Source organism: Polistes dominula, unplaced genomic scaffold (assembly GCF_049000335.1).
Source record: "Polistes dominula isolate Pdom_NZ unplaced genomic scaffold, Pdom_raw_medaka contig_29, whole genome shotgun sequence".
Lineage (NCBI taxonomy): Eukaryota > Metazoa > Arthropoda > Insecta > Hymenoptera > Vespidae > Polistes > Polistes dominula.
This window is the reverse complement of record NW_028300865.1, coordinates 2,969,964-2,990,368: the sequence shown is the minus strand read 5'-3', so window position 1 is coordinate 2,990,368 and position 20,405 is coordinate 2,969,964. Positions and strand designations below refer to the sequence as shown.

General features: G+C 28.9%; 1 protein-coding gene and 1 long non-coding RNA gene across 2 annotated transcripts; one reads left to right on the top strand and one right to left on the bottom strand.

The window, feature by feature from the left end:
- Positions 1 to 125: 125 nt before the first annotated feature.
- Positions 126 to 19,837, bottom strand: LOC107066433 (uncharacterized). The gene is made up of 6 exons (XM_089175326.1): positions 18,290 to 19,837; positions 9,394 to 9,596; positions 8,982 to 9,298; positions 8,343 to 8,504; positions 7,558 to 8,184; positions 126 to 4,899 (listed from the first exon to the last, which is right to left on the bottom strand). Exons 1-5 carry the CDS (start codon positions 18,357 to 18,359, stop codon positions 7,560 to 7,562), a joined length of 1,377 nt encoding a protein of 458 aa, XP_089031452.1. The 5' UTR covers positions 18,360 to 19,837; the 3' UTR covers positions 126 to 4,899; positions 7,558 to 7,559.
- Positions 10,834 to 12,665, top strand: LOC149033777 (uncharacterized). The gene is made up of 2 exons (XR_016178917.1): positions 10,834 to 11,214; positions 12,327 to 12,665. It is a non-coding gene; the product is annotated as an uncharacterized LOC149033777 (long non-coding RNA).
- Positions 19,838 to 20,405: the final 568 nt, after the last annotated feature.

Below are 20,405 nucleotides of genomic sequence, written 5' to 3'. Positions count from 1 at the left end.
TTTGTCATCCCATATAGTATTCATGCTTTAAATAATAATCCCCTCTTTGTACTTTTTTAATATATTAACACATTGTTGACTTGCAATTTGTCTTGTAATTGGAGTGACAAATAAAACAATAGAAGTAATTTTTCATAAATTTCACTTATTATTAAACTTTGATCATTACATCCACCATCGTGGTTCACGAAACGTGGTGTTTCTTTGTTTTCTTTTTTCATTTTATTTGCGCTTTTTTTTATTTTCTATTTCTATTTTTTTTTTTTTATATAAATCCCTTACAGAATTAATAATAATAATAATAATAATAATAATAATAATAATAATAACAACAGAATTATACGCTTAAGATTAATCGGAAACATTACATTTTTTTTTATTTTACTATGGCACCTGTACATAATGATATTTATTATACTAAGGATTAACATGAAAAATATAATATACTTTATTGAATTAATTATGCATTTTGTCTATTTATTTATTTATTTTATTTCATTTAAATTAATTCTCCATCGGAAATAAGTTGCTTGGTTTATTTAATTCGATGTTTATCGTTATTTACAAGAACAACAAAACTGGAAATAATTTATGAATACCTTTTAAGATGGTTAATTGGATTATTTATAATTAATATTGACAAAAAGTAGAAACAATTATTCACGTTTTGCGATGAAGGATTAATTTATTATTTTCTATTTCATTTTTGATGATCATCTTTCTCGTAAGAATTAATTAAGAAAGAAATAAAGAGAGAATCAAAAGAGACAGTATTCATTATTTTCTATCATTTTGTTCTTTCTATGATGATAGAATTCTTCTCGCGTGTTTCTTCTTCTTCTTCTTCTCGCGTGTTTCTTCTTCTTCTTCTTCTTCTTCTTCTTCTTCTTCTTCTTCTCCTTCTCTCTCTTTACTTTGATATTCATTTTATTTTCTTAACGAGTAAGATATGTGAATCATCGCAACAATTTTTTCCGACATTTTATATAATGTTTCAAATTTTATTGATGAGTAATGAAAAAAGAAAAGAAAGAAAAAAAGGAAAAAAAGGAAAAAAATGTCAAACATTAATGAAAAAAATGTTGTTCTTTTACAAAAAAACGTTCAGAGAAATTGATTATAATATGAGCCGTTCAGTGAACACATCGATTAATTTCACTTTTTGAAAAATCTTCAATTTAAGTGTCAAAGCACTTGGTATAGTCATAACTTTCCTCAATAATAAAGATTAACACCATTAAACGGCAACATTTTTGTCTTAACTTTTTGTTTTATAGAGTTAATCGATGTTGTGCACTGAACGTCTCATATAAGGATTAGCTTAACATATGTAAGTAAAATAATGAAATAATAATGTTAAAAAAAGAAGATTAATTAAGATTAATTAAGATTAATAATGATAATAAAAAAAAGAAGATTAATAATGATAATAAAAAAAGAAGATTAATAATGATAATAAAAAAAGAAGATTAATAATGATAATAAAAAAAGAAGATTAATAATGATAATATAAAAAGAAGATTAATAATGATAATAAAAAAAGAAGACTAATAATGATAATAATCGACCATAATGAAAAGAAAAAAAAATAAAGCCCAATTCTATTAAATATTTTTCGTTTGAAAATATCAGACAGTTATAGAAAATTAATGTAGTCATCGTCGTTTTGGTTTAAGTAGTAAGTACAGTTTAAATGCACAATGGGGCTTTATAAGTCTGAAAAAATATATATATATATATATATTATAATATCTATATAATATATATATATATCTATAAATGGACCGTTTATTTTGAAAGTGGTTAAGTCCACTTTTTTTTTTACAAAAATTAGATGATATCCACGTAATCTATGCTTAATTTAATGTAAACTTTTTGTGTGTGGCTAACAAGTTAATATTTAATTTCTTAAAGAGTGTCCATGTTTTGTACGATTTAAAATTGATCGATACAAGAAATTGAGTAATCATTGATATAAAAATCTTCAATATTCTCGAAACAGAAGAAAGTGAGCTTAAACCACTTTCAAAATAAACGGTCCATATGTAGATATTTAAAGTGTTATTGTAACGGCAGATTATTAATAATTTTGTTATTGCCTTCTTTTTTTGTTTCTTTTTTCCTTGTAAGCACAAAATGTATAATAAAAAGTATATATATATATATATATATATATATTTTTTTTTTTTTCTATATATATATATATGTAGAAAGGAATAAAGAAACAACAATTATATCTAAGTTTAAAATTAAAATTAAAAAGATACATAAAATTCTTCCTTTTGTTTGTTTGTTTTGTTTTTTGTTTTTTTGCTTTTTGTTTTTTTTTTTTTTTTTTTTTAAATCATTTTGGAACTCTTAATAAAATTTGTTCTAATGTCACACACAATTATGTGATGATATTAATACCTTGTTGACGACCGGTCCCGAGTTAACTCGTGATACGCTTTTTTTTCGCATCACGCTATTTAAAAGGAAAAACCCAGCGAAAATAAATATTACAATAAATACTATTGTTACTTGTTTATGTTACTATTACTTTTTGTACTATTGTTATATTGTTTATCATACGAAGAAGAAATATTTAAAGTCTAATAATAAGTGAAATTAATGAAAAATTACTTATATTGTTTTACTTTTCAATTGAATTACGAAGTAATAGTCGGTGACATGGGATAAATTCTTAGAAAAAATAGCCGGTCAACAAGGTGTTAAAGGAAGAATTTTAAATATCTTCAGAAAACTTTGACAAACGGTACTCGTGCGTAATATTCGATTCACAGAGGAATCGAGGTTAGAGTTACTCGTTTTCAAGTTAAATTATCTTATAAGAATTTTTCTATCGTTTCTTAAAATAATTAGCCAGGTCGGTTGTTATTACCTCCCTTTCGCTTCGAGCGCCGAATATATTCGGCACTCGCTTGTGCGCCTTTTTATTCTTTTTAGCTTTATTATTTTTTTTTTTTTTTAATTTAAAAGCCTCGCCATTTGTAATTTTGTACTTTTACGAGAAAAAAAAACACGATAGAAAAATTTTTTTTTCAACGCATTACAATATCATCCTTAAAGATTAAGGTTAATTATTAATTGAACTAAATGTTTGTGTCTTTTTACTCTATCAAAGTTTTGATAAAGTATAGAAAAATGAATTCTAAACCCATGTAAAATGGGAAGAATAAAAAGGCACTCACACAGACACATACGCAAATATATAGAGACAGACACACAGCATTCTTCTTAATCTCTCTAATAATTACAAATGGCGTATTCATTTTTTTTTGTCGATTTAACAAGTCAATTTTATATTGTACGTTTTTCATGGTCGGTTTTTAAGATGAGAAAAATAAATTTCAAAAACATACATATGAGTGTATGTGTTAGATTCTTCAATTAATACACAGAACACACATAAGCTATATCCCGCTGCAGAAAAAAAAACCAGTCAAATTACTTTTTTATATCCAAAATAAGAAGAAAGAAAGAATTTCACTTGTATACAGTGAAACTCGAAAAGAAACAGGGAAATATATTTTTCTTTGTGGCAGTGAATGATTTCAATGAATTAATAGCAGAAAATCCCTGTTTGCTATGTTATCATGCATTTAGATAATTATTGTCGAAAGTATTTTTAAGTACTGTAAAGTAACTGTTAAGTAATGTATCCATGAAATCGTGAAAAGCAAGATTAACAAAATGGTGTTAAAAGTAGAAGATAAGTAGAAGAAAAAGTACCAATGCAATATTCTTAATCTAATTTTTTTTTTTTTGATCGCTCTTCCTTTTTTTTTTTTTTTTTTTTTTTTTTTTTAAATCATTTTGGAACTCTTAATAAAATTTGTTCTAATGTCACACACAATCATGTGATGATATTAATACCTTGTTGACGACCGGTCCCGAGTTAACTCGTGATACGCTTTTTTTTTCGCATCACGCTATTTAAAAGGATAAACCCAGCGAAAATAAATATTACAATAAATACTATTGTTACTTGTTTATGTTACTATTATTTTTTGTACTATTGTTATATTGTTTATCATACGAAGAAGAAATATTTAAAGTCTAATAATAAGTGAAATTAATGAAAAATTACTTATATTGTTTTACTTTTCAATTGAATTACGAAGTAATAGTCGGTGACATGGGATAAATTCTTAGAAAAAATAGCCGGTCAACAAGGTGTTAAAGGAAGAATTTTAAAAATCCTCAGAAAACTTTGACAAACGGTACTCGCGCGTAATATTCGATTCACAGAGGAATCGAGGTTAGAGTTACTCGTTTTCAAGTTAAAATATCTTATAAGAATTTTTCTATCGTTTCTTAAAATAATTAGCCAGGTCGGTTGTTATTACCTCCCTTTCGCTTCGAGCGCCGAATATATTCGGCACTCGCTTGTGCGCCTTTTTATTCTTTTTAGCTTTATTTTTTTTTTTTTTTTTTTTTTTTTAATTTAAAAGCCTCGCCATTTGTAATTTTGTACTTTTACGAGAAAAAAAAACACGATAGAAAAATTTTTTTTTCAACGCATTACAATATCATCCTTAAAGATTAAGGTTAATTATTAATTGAACTAAATGTTTGTGTCTTTTTACTCTATCAAAGTTTTGATAAAGTATAGAAAAATGAATTCTAAACCCATGTAAAATGGGAAGAATAAAAAGGCACTCACACAGACACATACGCAAATATATAGAGACAGACACACAGCATTCTTCTTAATTTCTCTAATAATTACAAATGGCGTATTCATTTTTTTTTGTCGATTTAACAAGTCAATTTTATATTGTACGTTTTTCATGGTCGGTTTTTAAGATGAGAAAAATAAATTTCAAAAACATACATATGTGTGTATGTGTGTAGATTCTTCAATTAATACACAGAACACACATAAGCTTTATCCCGCTGCAAAAAAAAAAAAAACCAGTCAAATTACTTTTTTATATCCAAAATAAGAAGAAAGAAAGAATTTCATTTGTATACAGTGAAACTCGAAAAGAAACAGGGAAATATATTTTTCTTTGTGGCAGTGAATGATTTCAATGAATTAATAGCAGAAAATCCCTGTTTGCTATGTTATCATGCATTTAGATAATTATTGTCGAAAGTATTTTTAAGTACTGTAAAGTAACTGTTAAGTAATGTATCCATGAAATCGTGAAAAGCAAGATCAACAAAATGGTGTTAAAAGTAGAAGATAAGTAGAAGAAAAAGCACCAATGCAATATTCTTAATCTAATTTTTTTGAACTCTCTTCCTTTTTTCTCGTGTCTAAATTTATCATTAACCTAATTAACAAACTTACTAAACTACGTTTTTTTCTTTTTCTTCTAATCGTACGACTACTTTATACACAAGAATACGTTTGAATAAAAAATAAATGTAACATTTTACATTTACATATTCTTCTTTTGCTTATTCGTTTTTTATTCTGTATCATTTCATGGCAAGCATTTCTTTTTTTTTTTATACGTTTATACAAAAATGCTCCGGTTTTGTTTGTTTGTTTTTTTTTTCAATATTTTTTCAATTTTTTTTTTTACTTTTTTCTAATAAAACAATATTATTCGTAATGTAAAAAGTTATTTTGTATTATTTTATGTTCGGACATAGAGAAATTTGTACTTTGTATATTTCATTCTTTTCTATTATTCTCTTTCTCTTTCTTTCTTTATCAAAAAAAAGTCAGAAACGTCATTAATTACTTCGATATTTTTTTTTATCTATTGTTTATCATTAAATATTAATATTTACTATAATAAGTCTTTGGTATTTGTACCAATTATTTTGTCTGTATAATAATAATCTATTTAGAATGGTATAAACACATTCGTGTTGTTAGATGTTGTTATTATTATTATTATTATTATTATTATTATTATTTATTTGACGACTAATAAAATTTTAGTTTTAAAAGTCGATTGAGGTCGTTACCAAAGTCTACAAATAATTCAATAATTTAAAATTTATTTCGATACGTTACTTTTTCCAAAACGATTCATTTAAGAAAAAAGAGGCACATTTGTGATGTATGTTTTTTTTTTTTTTTGTTGTTGTAAAAAATGTACATGCATTTTCGTCTTTAATTCTCTCTCTTTTTCTCTCTGAGTTTATTATTATTTTTGGCACAGTATTTTTTATAATTTTTAGTTTATGTAAAAGATTCCTTTCTTTTTTTTATCACTTATCTACAATTGTTCTTTTTGTTCTGTTTTCTTCTTTATACATATATACATAACTTTATAATCATATATAATCATAAAGAAACGATCAGTTTTAACACTCTCTTCTGGAATAGAATTAATAATGCTATATATAGAATCATTAAATTCGCGTAATTTACAATTTTAAATCTTACACCATATAGAAAATCAAATAATGCTATAACACAATAGTATATTATGTTATTCAATTATGAAACAGAAAAACAGGCGTGAAAAAAAAAGAAAGGAAATTTACAGAACAAAAGAAATAATCGTAGCAACAAAAATAATAAAATTGATCAGAATATTATTGAAAAAATGAATATCTCGATCAAATTATATACTTGTTCGTAAATGTAAAATTAATCATTTCACGACGTAATTACAACAATAATTCCTATTATTTTATCGATGCAATTATCATAACGATGAAATTTTTCTAATAAAAGAAGGAAGAACATTATTTCAAAATATGGAACTTCAATTCAATTTGTTTTGCCAATAATACCAAAAAAAACTCATATAAATAATGAAAAAGACTTTTTAGCTATTATTACGGAATAATAATATTTATAATAATAAAAATAAAAAAAATAAAAAAAAATAAATAATAATAATAATAATAATAATAACGTGCTAAAAATATTGAGTGATGAACATAATATCTAACGTAAAATACATTACGAGATTAAATATTAATTAATATGAGATGAAAAAAGATTTAAGTAATTTTAAATTAACGTTAATGTTGTAATAATAGTAATGAACGGAACTATCTATAGAAAGTTCCGTTTTGTCCGATTATCGAATCACGTGAATATATATATCAATGTTTTTCTTTTTTTGTTTCTTTAGAGATATTAATAATGAATGATAAATTATTCGACAAGCATAATAAATATATATCTCAGAAAAATAACATTTTCTATTTCGTCAACAAATGTCCATTTTTTTGTTTCTTCTTTCTTTTTCTACGACAATAATATGCTTTATGTATATTTTTCATCTTTCTTATTCTCTCTCTTCTCTTCTCTTCTCTTCTCTTCTCTTCTCTTCTCTTCTTTTCTTTTCTTTTTTTTGCTTTTTCATATTTCGTAGTACAACTATAAATTTAATTATCTCTATTATTGGCGCGTGTGAAAAAGCCTTTAAGTTTTTTTTTTATCTTGTCTTGTCTTCACTGATAAGAAAAGCAGAGAGAAAAAAGAAATAGATAAAAAAAAGTAGGAAATATATATATATATATATTTATATTTATATAATATATTATAATTTGTATTATATATATATATATATATATATATATATATATACACGATAAAATAAAAAAAAATAGAATTGGACAGTAGCAAAACATTACCATTATTCTTCTTTTAATGATTCTTCTGTTGTCTCAGAATCATTCATAAAATTTTCAAATGTTTCTGCCCCAGTAGTAGCGGCAGCAGCAGCAGCAGCAGCAGCAGCATCATCAGCAGCATCATCAGCAGCAGCACGTTTCTTTTCTATTTCTTCTTCGGCTTTTTTTATTCTTACTGCTACTTCGACAAGTATGAGAAGATTATAATTTGAGAACCGTCTAAGGTTGATTTCTCTTAATTGTTCATAGTCTCGTTGTATACGTATAAGATATTCCTTTGGTATTCCTGTTGATCTCATTATTTGTTCATATCTAAATATTAATTCCAGTTCATTTTCTATATTCATATAGGCATATTGTTCTGGAAAATTGACACGATTGTTAAGCTCCCTGACTATTTTTAGCAATTCTTCGTGATCAATGTTGCGGAAATGATATGGTGAAATTAATTTAAAAAGACTTTCTCGACGATTATTATGAAACCTTGGATGATCAGTATTAGGTAGATAATCAGTATTGGTAAAATTATCATAGTCATATACATCACTGTATATTTCTGTCTCGTTTTGGACATCAGGTGTTGACGTTAAGTGTTGTCTTGGTGCATTCCAAGTGTATCCCGTTGATCTATAAAAATGAAAAAAGAAAAAAGAAAATGAAAGATAATTCAAGAAAACAGATTATTATTTTTTCGTATAATAATCAAATGAAAATAAGGTGGGAAACGATTGGCCGAGCATATTTGAATTTTGTTTGTTTTTCGTTTTTGTTGCTTTATTTCTTACCCCCGTTGTGCTGGGTGTAGTTGGGAGTTGTAATCCGGTACAAAAACTTCTTGCACCATTTGTGACCGAGGATATACAATGACACTTTGACAATTATTAACAGTTCGTTCCTCTTCGCTATGCGAACTACTGCCAGATTCATGAAAACTATCCTCTTCGCTTCTGTATAAGATAATATTAACGATTAGATATATAGTTAATAAATAAATATATATTAACGTATGAAGCATCAACAGCAGCAGCAACAACAATAACAACAACAACAACAACAACAACAACACCACCACCACATTTTTTCCATGTTATTTAATGATGATATTTCATTATTTCAAAAACATATATTCTTTCAATAGGATGTTTTTTCCTTGTTCTTTTTCTTTTTTTCTGAATTAATGAAAATGAATGAAACACACTCGTTACTAACACACACTCGTACTAACACACGTTCATTCGTTCAATCGTTCGTTCCAATTGTTCGTAAAAGGATACAAAAAATAATATAAACGTTTTCCACCTCCAAAAATAATTAGTCTTACAATATAAAGGATTAAACAAATAATTAACTTACCCATAATTGATCCTACTTGTGTCCATTATACTTATTTGGTTATGATTAAAATCTGTCCTGGAAATTAAGTTAGGTCCACCATAACCAACAATAGCAGATGTGCTAGGTTTATCATCAAAACTAATCTCAGATGTGCTGGGTCCATCATTATCTTGGTTAGGTGTGTTAGATGTATTGTATTTATAGTTTTTTCTTTTATTATTAGTATAATTTTTTTTGATTCATAACGGTGTTTGCCATTTAGATAATTTCTTCTAATGCTTTCAGCAGTTTGCTTATTATTCGCATTTTTACCTCTAGAAATCGTGTAGCTTTCGGGATCCCTACCATCATCCCGAATCCATTCAGGTAATAATCGCCTTCTCGCGTTGATGAACCAGTTACATACCTGTTAATAGAAAAATCACAAGTTTTTATTAAATTTGCGTTATACAATATGTTTTACAAATATTTATTTATAACCTTAATAAATACAAATCTTACCTGTAACTGGGTTAAACCCGTTGCAATGCTGAGACGTGTTTTTTCAATTTCGTCCGGATATGCGGCATACCGGTGTTCATATAACCATTTTTTCAAAATTTTTACAGCGTTTTTTGGTAAATTACCACGACGTCTTCTCACACCATTATTTTGCATACTTTGCGAGTCATCTTCGGAATTTGAGTGATGATTTAAATCCTCATCTAAAAACAAACATTCAAACAATTAGTTACGATACTACTGAGATAGATAAACTAAGGAAAAGGGTATATAATGTTGTTATATAAAAACAAAACGTTCACCTATTTTCAAGGACTTGACAACCTTATGAACAACTATTTTCAAACGATTAAAATATACTCAAAACATTTGTATACAGGGCGAAGAAGAATAAAATCCTCTAACACCCTATTGTATACAAAACGAAATAGAGTTTATGTGAGTATATGAAGGGGGATGATAATAATCCAAGGACTTAACTTTACTTTGAAGGGTGTATTTCCTACTGTCTTAGCAAATAATATATACACGTATACTTGAACAAGAACCCAACGGTAAATTCAGAGTGTGTTGCTTTAGTATAGAATAAGATATAATGAAAGAGATAGAAGGGAAGAAGGGGAGGAAGAGAAAGATGGGAATATAGAGGAGGCTCGAATACCGGTTTATATGTGCGTTAGCATGTTCTTTCGAAGAATACCAAGTATCCGTGATGGCAAATTCAATGAGGTTTGCTTTGGTATCATCATTCTTTTTCATTTCATCCTTTTCTTGTGTTTACATAAAAGTCAACAACTTACGGATAGATAGGTAAAGAAAGAAAGAAAGAAAGAAAGAAAGAACAAAAATGTGATAAGGTGAGATACGATGAAGAACAAGAGGAGGAGGAGAAGGAGGAAAAAGAATCTAACATGAGAGAGACCTTGAATTGAAACACGTGGGGGATATATCTCGACCTTCCTTTTTAACGACTTTCTCCCCACCACCTACTTTGGACTCGTTTGACATCATCTAGAAAGAGACCTGTTTTTTTTTGTTTTTATTTTATTTTACATATTTGTTGTGTAAAATATATTTATTTTACAAATGATGTATATATATATATATTATCCTCTCGTTTAAGAAGACTTGTTTAGACAGTTGTGTTGAGATATTGGTTTAATAAATGTATGAATAGTAAAAAAGAAATCTTGATTAATAATGCTTTTCTTGCTACTTTCTTTTTCTCTCTTTTTTCTTGTTCTTTTTGTATATATATATATATCAATACATTAAAAGTGACAACACGTGTTTTGTTGAAAAACAGTGAATAAGAGAATGTAATAAAAAAAGACAAATATTTATCTATTGATACTAACGAAGACAATATAATACTATAAATAATAAAAAATTAATATTAAAACATCACAAATGATTTTGTTGAGAGGGTTGGTGGTTTGGTTGGGTGAATTGTGGTGGTGGTGGTGGTGTGGTGATAATGGTCTATGGTGTACACAGACTATTTGCTTGAGTAAAAGAAGATAAAGAAGAGGAGGAAGAAGAAAACAGATTACATGTTGGAAGATAGGAGACAGTAGTAGTAGTAGTAGTAGTAGTAGTAGTAGTAGTAGTAGTAGTAGTAGTAGTTTTACGTAGCTAGGTAATGCTACAGAAGATCTTTCTGTATCTGAAAATAACCAGTGTGTGCTCTCAGCCGGTTCCATATTTAGCCCGCCGAGTGTCGTGACTGACTTCTCTCGTTTAAGGTCAGACAGAGACGGAAGAAGAATAAGAAGAAGAATAAGAATAAGAAGAAGAAGAAGAAGCTAGTAAAAGGCAGAGGTAAAAATGTCTCTAATAGATAGAATATCATTTTCTATGCAATTAAAACACTAAATATTCAACATTTGATCATGTATTTGAAAGTATTAGCAAAGTTTTATGAACGAATATTTTTAATTAACATCGTTCAATTATTTTACCCCTCACTTTCTTATTTTTTGTATATATTTTCTCACCCTTCAATATCATCCCTTACTTAATTATCTGATTTGGTTTATGAATCATGAATACAATTGTGAATTGTGACCAGGTTAAATTCCTACACTAATCCATTTCCTAGACTAAACTAATTTAAGCGGTGGTGGTGTAAGGTGAAATCGTTAAACTCGTTCTCGTACGTTCGTGACAATCAGTTATTTTAAGAACGGTTAATTACCCCCAGGTCTACGATGGGGGCACATCTTCAAACGAATTAGTATTTTCGTCTCTAGGTGTAGTACAAAAAAAAAAAAAAAAGAACAGGGAGAAGAAAATATGTCATTTAGGATATTTAACGTTGTTGTGTTTGATTCATCAAATTTCATTGTATTTCTTATTAATATAGACAAATATTCAATAAATGATTTTCCAAACGTTTTGATATTTTCACATACAAACAGACAAGATGTTAATTTATTGAAATATAAATAATAAATACTATAAAAAATAATACATTTAAGCAGAATAGATAACTTCTTGTAACCAAATCCATGATTCTGGGTCTGCATAGGCGCCTAATCTTAGAACTCGCGGATTTGTAGTTACGTAAGGTCCAGTAACCTGACGGCGTAAAATTAGGATCTAAACGGCTCGACTAGACACACACAATAATACAGCGTGCATGTGTGCATGAGTATATGTGTCTCAGAGAATCATCGTCACGTTAAACTTTCTTCGATCATTATTTTCTCTAACTAAAGATTAATCATCCATTCCCTAAACCTTAAGCATTATTTTTCCCTAACATATGAATGATATATCTTCTCCAAAAACTTTTACACTATTTTTAAAAAATAGTAAAAAAAAAAATAGAAGTAAATTTTTTACAAAAAAAAAAAAAAGAACAATATATATACAAAGTAAAAAAATTAATGAATATATATATATATATATATATATTATTTCTGCGTTAGATCATCGTGGAATCGTTGCTCGAGTTGGATTGCATCCAAATACTGTTAAGGGTCATAGAATTGCACTTCTCATCGTCTGGGAAATTGGATGTTAGTACGATTGAATTTTCATTTAGCAAAATGTTTGTTCATCATTACAACTCGAGATGCATGTGCACGAGTACAACAACGAATTAATTAATGAATACATTTAAAAAGTTACGAACTACTTTTATTAGTTATTTCGTTTAAGGTCGTTACAATAATATGATAAATATAACGTGACACGACTTGTGACTTTTAAGATAAAAAAATATGTTTTCAAGTTTGTTCAAATAAAATAATATAATAGATAACTAAGAAGCAAAGTACAACATTGCATTTATTTATACGAAATGTTCAAATGAATTTAAGTAGATATACATAACGAAGGTAAAGAAATTATGAAATAATGTTTATATATTTTTATCTATTTTTGAGAGAGATATAGAACAAAAAATGAATTAAAAAATAAGTTAAAAAAAGAATAAAAAAAAATAGAAAAAAATGTATTTTTTTTCACATAAGGAAGATAAATTCAAGATTAACAACTCGTTATGTCATTTAATCGTGTTATTTTAATGCAATACAAATAAAAACAAAACATATTCATTAGCTACTTTTTCATATGATGTAATAATAATCTCTATCAACTTTGTTACAAAAAGTTAAATAAACTTTTTATCTTGTCCTCGTAAGGGATGATTCGCTCTCGTTAATAATAATAATATATATATACATTGTGTATGTGTGTGTTTGCTGTTAAATAAATTACACTTAGAATTTTGGCGAGGTGTCTGAATGACGCGTAGGATGAAAATGATTGGCAGTTAGTTTAGTTTATTTAGTTACACACGCGCACATTGTCATCGTTTAACTATGATGATATCTTTTTCTACAATGTACTCATATTATTTTCATTTACAAACTAAGAATAAAGTATAAAACCTTAGGTGAATATATTTGCTATTGCTAAGCGAGCAAACAAGCAAGTACCTGGACAACACAAATAACGGGGGTGTTCGATAATGTTATTTGCATCTGGTCAGGAATCTTGGCCGAAATGTTGAAGTTGCTTGTGGCGGTGGTAGTGGTGTAACAAATATCTTCAAGAATACTCGACACATTCGGTGTTGGAATAATAATTTCTATTATATATAATATAATAGAAATATTTCATTTCGAACGATATAGTATTGTTCGTGTAACAATTAGAAAATACGATGATGATGATGATGATAATGATAAAGAAGAAGAAGAAGAAGAAGCTGTAAAAGAATGATCGTATAGACGCGAAACGATACCAACTTGGTTTATAAAGTCAACCGAGTTCAATTACTTTAGTTGCGTGTTCATTTCGAACGAGTTCTTAGGGTTTGACAAGAGTAACTATACCAACTCGAGAGAGCTTTCCCCTTTATACAAACGCGTATTAATAATTTACCATATGAATATACCACTGTTCAATGTATATCAACGCCATTTTAAAAATCTTCGGCATTTTAAAAAGAAAAAAGAAAAAAGAAAAAAGAAAATGAAAAATTGTTACCAAACGTCAGATTTGACGTTAGAACGATATGATCAATGTCAGATAGATTGATGAGAGAAAAAGAAAGAGAAAAAGAAGAAAGAGGATGAAAAATAACCGGTTTTAACCAGGTAGGTAAAAGGAAACAAGGACCTTTAAAATTTTGACACCTATACAATAGAAAAAAAGGTCGTTTTTTTTTGTAAGAATTCGTTTTTTTTTCTACCTGCGACCACCTAACATTACTTTGGAAATTCCTTGGCATTTTCTCTAAGTAATATGACACTTCTACTAGTGACTTGAGGTTGACCTCATGTCAGGGTAAGAGAAGATGTTAAAGCAAATAAATCATGGTAACACATCATACGTAAAATGTTTGCTAAACTTCATTTCTTCTATATACAAATATAACCATTACAAATGTATACGAATAATAATAATAATCTACAAAAATAGTTGCAAAATATTAACGTAGGATAATGATAATAAATACAGACAAAAAATTCATGATATACCGTAAAATACTTATGCAAATTAGCAACGTGACAATATTTGCTAGTGTGTGTGAAAAAAAAATATTCACACGGTAAAAGTGATTTAATAAATTTTAATAGTAATAATAAATGACCCTACGTAAGATTTCAATACATAGTAAAAATATATACCTTGGTAAACGATTCATTGTGCGATATATGTGCACATACACACACACACACACACACACACACACACACACACACACACACAATATAGTTAAAATGAATAATAACGAATAACAAACAACGGTAACCTCGTTGACATATGCTTACGTATACGATGATCATCACCCTCAAACGTTTTGCATTGAATACGTCGATTACATACGTTAAATCGAACAAGAAGAATAATACATATGCATCGTTAAAACGATCGATGAACACAACGCGACATTACCAAAAAGCGCATCGTTATTATTATTACTAGAAAAAAAAAAAAAAAAATAGAAGAAAAAATACTATCTTATTTAGTGAAAAATCTTGTTCTTATTTTTTTCTTTTGTTCAATTCGAGACATTGTCGTCATCGATAACTCTTCATGAATTTTAAATGATCCTTTCAAGATCTTTACCTGATTAAAATAGAATGACGTATTTGTGGTTCCATTATTAATGTTATCTTTTCAAACAAGGACCTATCTGTTTCTGTTAATAAAAATAAAAATGTTTACTTTTATAAGTACATTTATTTTCTAAATATTTCAATTCTTTTTAGTTGTGTAGTTGTCATCATATTTTCTTTTGAAGACCAAAAACTTGAAATATAATCTTGAGAATATTTGACTGCTTCGTAATGTAGAACGTCAATACCCCGTCCTACTTTCAATGACATTTCTACCATACCCATACCCATAAAACAACCTACATTCAACAAACTCTCAAACTTCAAAACCTGTTGCTGCTCTCCTCTTGTAAGTTAAAAACATCAGGTTGGTTTAATAACAATGTATAATTTTTATTCAATTAGATTTGTTTTGTTTAGAAGAAAAGAAGAAAAAATCAAGAAAAATAATGATAGCAAGCGTTGAAAAGCACGTAATTTAAAAAGTGAAACGAAAAGAGCGTGTAGCTCATGCGTGTGCGTGTAAGACGATGTCAACGACGTCAAAAAGAAGAAGAAGAAGAAGAAGAAAAAGAAGAAGAAGACAACGAGATACAAGGAAGCCTCGGAATTTCCTCAATCGATGACTATATTTTATTTTCTAAAATATTTCGAAGAAAGGAAAAAAAAAACGAAAAATACAATAAATTTGACATATGATCGAAATATTGTTGAAAAATTTTTCTATTAACGGTCATAATATTAAAAATCATTTACGAATGTAAAGTATTAACTTTTCTTTGATTTCCAAATATCTTATCGAATATTTTAACAAGGAAATAATGTTAATACACGAAGAGAACAACGTTATACTACATAATCGTATCTAAATATGGAACGGGTCACGGTCGTCCGTCCGAGTTACTCTGCGTTCGTTCGCATTTCGTCCTTAAAGATGGTGAGACCGATTACTCACTGCATAAATACATCATTGTCATCCTATCCTTTTCCTTACACTTCCTGATGAAAGTTGAATGAGAGAGAGAGAGAGAGAGAGAGAGAGAGAGAGAGAGAGAGAGAGAACAGAGTAAACAAAGTTGAACGAATCAACAAGCAAGGACACTTTTAGTGTCATTATCAATTATGCACTTTGAATTTTTTTACAACAAATTTTGTAATATTTTTCTAGTGGGTATATTTAAATTATTTATAAGTATCATTAATTTATATTACTGTCAAGCTATTGATTTATTGATGAAATCCAAATTTTTTACCATTCAAAATCCATCCATCCAAAATTTCTACCATTGGAGAGTAAATTTTGAACATATGATCAAGTTAACAATAAGAATAATAAAAAAAGAAACTACATTCCTGATCACAAAAGAGATTCCTGATCACAAAAGAGATTCCTGATCACAAAAGAGATTCCTAAATCAGGTAACATTGTTTCCTTTTTTTCCGAGAATGTGAGTTGGGTTAATAGTTGATGGGAATAAAGGAAACCGATTTTTAAGGTGGAAATTTAAAAAATCGGATTTCCCAATAAATAGAATTCATCATTCACATAGGTATAAAAAATAGTATACTACTCAGCTAGGGCGGTAAAGTAAGAAATGTCAACCAACATGTTCTCTGATGCTTTCTTGTTTACGCAAAGCGGCAACTTCGTTTTGAACAGCGGGAAAAAAGTTAACGCTTTTCTCCCGGAGGAAAGAAAAAAATGTTATTCTTCACCGGTTTTTTATTATTAATAGTCATACACACTATAACGCTACATTAAAAAAAAAAAAAAATGAGAGGTGATTACTCGTTCTTTCATTCTAGTTTTACTCTCGCTTATTTTCAACATACAACGGTATTTTGAGAGAGTGGAACTTGTTATATAGTTCTTTCGTTTCATTGATATAAACACACACACTAAGTACGACCATGACTCGTCGAATACGTCAATTATAGCGTTTAACGTTTACGATAATCATCTATACGCGTCTACGAGATTAATTAGAATTTATTTGCCTATGCTAAAACTATATTCTCTCTTCTTCCGGTTTTAATACAAATTTTAATATATTATATATTTATTAATATTGAAAAATGATCTTAAACACATGAGAAAAATATTATTTGGGTTGCCAATGTGTTGTGTGAAGTTCAGAAACCACATGTGTGTTTCTTTTGCCTTTTTTCCTTTGACTTGACCCTTTCCTTCCCTTTCTCCTTCCCTTCCCTTCCCTTTCCCTTTTAGTCGCTCATGCAAGAAACACAATGTCGAACGGGAATGCGGACGAAGGCCTATGTCGTTTTATCGTGTACGCATAACTTTTTCCTTGCGCAACCCACTATCCCCCACCGCTACTAAACGTAACCTCTCAATAAGTTTCAAACGTCATTGTTTCGCACCACGTGGCTTCAAAATGTCATTCAAGTTTCTGTCAATCGAGTTATTAAATAATATAATATAATAAATATAATATAATATTATTTATATTTTCTTCTCGTTGGTTACAGAACGATACTGAAAAAAGGAAATAAAAGTGAGAAGAAGAATCGCAGGGAGCACTTGAGAAACTTGAGAACTATAAAATATCTATCTTGAAGAAAATTGCCCCTAAGGGATTTTCTATTGTTGTTTCTTCTATTTATAATAAAAAAAAATAGAAAGAAAAAGAAGAAGAAGAAGAAGAAGAAGAAGAAGAAGAAGAAAATACTAATGTACACATTTTCAGTCCTTCCAGGAAAAAATGAATGGGGGAGATGAAAGGAATTCTCGGACCTTTCCAACCTTCGAACTAACTTGACACAAAAACTAAACTATAGAGAGGATTAATAAGAATGACAGTTGAATGAGTACAAAGGAGACGAACCTTTTCTTATCCCTTATAACTTTTTTCTTTTTTTCTATCCTGACCTACGATCTTCCAGTGGATGTTATACCTGCCATCAAATTTTTGTCATTTTATTGTGGAAACATATGCATTTTCAATTTCGCCTTGACCTTAATTTTCACCTCCACTATGCACACACATTCCCCAAATGTACTTATCTTTCTTACCTGATAAAAAAAATCGTGTTCGTAGCAGCATTAACACCACCAACAGATTTTGAAAATGAAGAAAATGAAAACGATGAAGATGATTCTATTTGATCGTTTTTCATTTGACAAATAAGACATCGATAATAATTACAATGATTATTATTTCGATTACGTTCACAAACACCACTAAACCACCATCACTACTACCACCAACACCACAATTACGATAATAATGTCATTAAATGTTGTTCTTTACTATTTTCTTCAATTTTAATAGAATTATTATTATTATTATTATTCATACCTTCTATGTACCTCGTGTCATCGAAAATGTTCTGCTCCTCGTTCAATCGTTGATTAACTCGTTGTAACATCTTAAATTCGTTATCCGATACTTTTACATTTTCATCGTTTTTACAACCACCACCCCATTCCTCCAATTCATTCGATAGTCGTCGTTTTATTTGTTTATTTTTTTTTTAATAATAATAATAATTTAGAAAAAATATACCCACAACTAGCAGTAGTGACAGATAATACGCGTTCAATGTAAAATGTCAAAGTACGTATTATTAGCCTTAATATCAATGAATTACGATTACTATTCCAAAATTAAGTTTGACAAAGTAAATATAAGAAATATCACGTCCTCACGCGTGTAAAGCGCGCGTGAAATATATGTATATACAAGATATAGTAATCTTTCCCTTTCTGTTTCTCTTGAAAACAAAATCTAATCTTCTGGTAAAAACAGATTAAAACTAGTAGTTTGTAAATCTTTTTTCTTTCTTTCTTCTTCTAAACCCTTTTTAGGTTCCACTCACGATAATAATTTACAATCTTTGGATAAGCAGAATTTACAAATGACAATGACAATAAAAATAGGTTTTTTAACGACGCCTTGTTAATTACTTTTAATTACGTTTAACTTATAATAAAACCCCATCGGCGCGCGCGATATATATACATATGAATTTAATTTCTTCTCTATTTAATTGGTTGGATTTTACATACACACACATTACTGGTAACATTATTATTAATATTATTATTATTAGTTGAAAGATGATTTCTTCTCGATTTTATCTTGAACTTTTGATAAAACTTTCGAATTAGTCTTCTAACGTAATATTTGTCCTTGATGAAAAAAAGAAAAAAAAATCTATCAACAAGGTAACACACACGTGACAGGAACAACAGAACAACAATGATTATGGGATATAATAATAATACTAAATAATTGTGACATTCTTAGTTTGTTTCTCTCTATCTCTCACTCTTTCTCTCTTCTTTTCTTTTTTGGTAAAAAAACAAATACAACAAATCGAACGTCAAACGATAATAATATACGGCATATATTATGCATGCACGCGGCTAAATTATAAGAATAAAGAAGAAAAAAAAAACAGAGTAAATACTCAATTACAATGGTTAAAAAATAATAATAATTGTGTGTGTATGAAAAAAACCATAGAGAAGAAGGATCTTTGAAATCGATCAAACATTTCGATGAGGTTTTTTTATCGTATGAGTGGTGATATCGATAATCGAACTCCTCCTCGTACGGAGTTAATAACACGACTGAATCCGGCTTGACAAGAGACAAACATCCCACACCACCTAACGGTAGAAACAAATACCAGCATGGGGAAGTTAATTTTAAAGCAACTTAGTTAGTTTTCATCATTTTCAAGGAAGTCTCCGTTAGGCCACGCGCGCCGCTTGCAAATATTATGTTATACGCTTTCAGTCAGCAATGACTGACGCGGCTTAAACGAAAAGTCTAGTGACAACCAATGGCGGACGCAGTGCTCAACGTATTCATTCATTTCCCTAGCTCCCGCGCGTTATGGCAGTATTGTGGCAGCACTGAGCCTTTCCCTTCTCTTCCCCAGCTCCTTCCCGGAAACGCATCATCAGGCATCACGCAACCACCAACGCTGATCGTAGTGATCCCATTCGTACGATAATTTGAGGCCCTGTACGATCTAATTTGGAATTTCGAAAACTTGATGACCTTTTTTTTTTTTTTAGTCAACAAATTTTGGAAAGGTAAGCACCACCCCTACCACCACCACGATCCGTGTACGATCTTTGTACGAACATCTATGAACAAGTCTATCTCCCTGCGAACCGCCGTTTTTATCGTTTTTATGATAGGGTTTTGAACTTGATGACTAAAAAAAAAAGTTGGAACTTGCACACTTTTTCCACATTTTGAAAATCTCGTCCGAGAAATTGTCGGATTTCAAATTTTCCCGGGGCGTACGATAATTTTCCGGCGCGTACGATAATTTTACGCCCCTGTGTCGATCAAACGAACTAAAGTCTCTAGGATCACAACTGATCGTGTCGCCATTTTGTAGAACGCATCAGGACTACTGAATGAGAAGGGGGATGACGGGAACTTCGAAATTCAT

Coding starts and splice junctions, on each gene's coding strand:
- LOC107066433 (XM_089175326.1), bottom strand. CDS start 18,359: ATGTTACAACGAGTTAATCAACGATTGAACGAGGAGCAGAACATTTTC. Junction 9,299..9,393: donor CGGGTTTAACCCAGTTACAG/GTAAGATTTGTA, acceptor TTCTATTAACAG/GTATGTAACTGGTTCATCAA. Junction 8,505..8,981: donor TTGTTGGTTATGGTGGACCT/AACTTAATTTCC, acceptor TATCTTATACAG/AAGCGAAGAGGATAGTTTTC.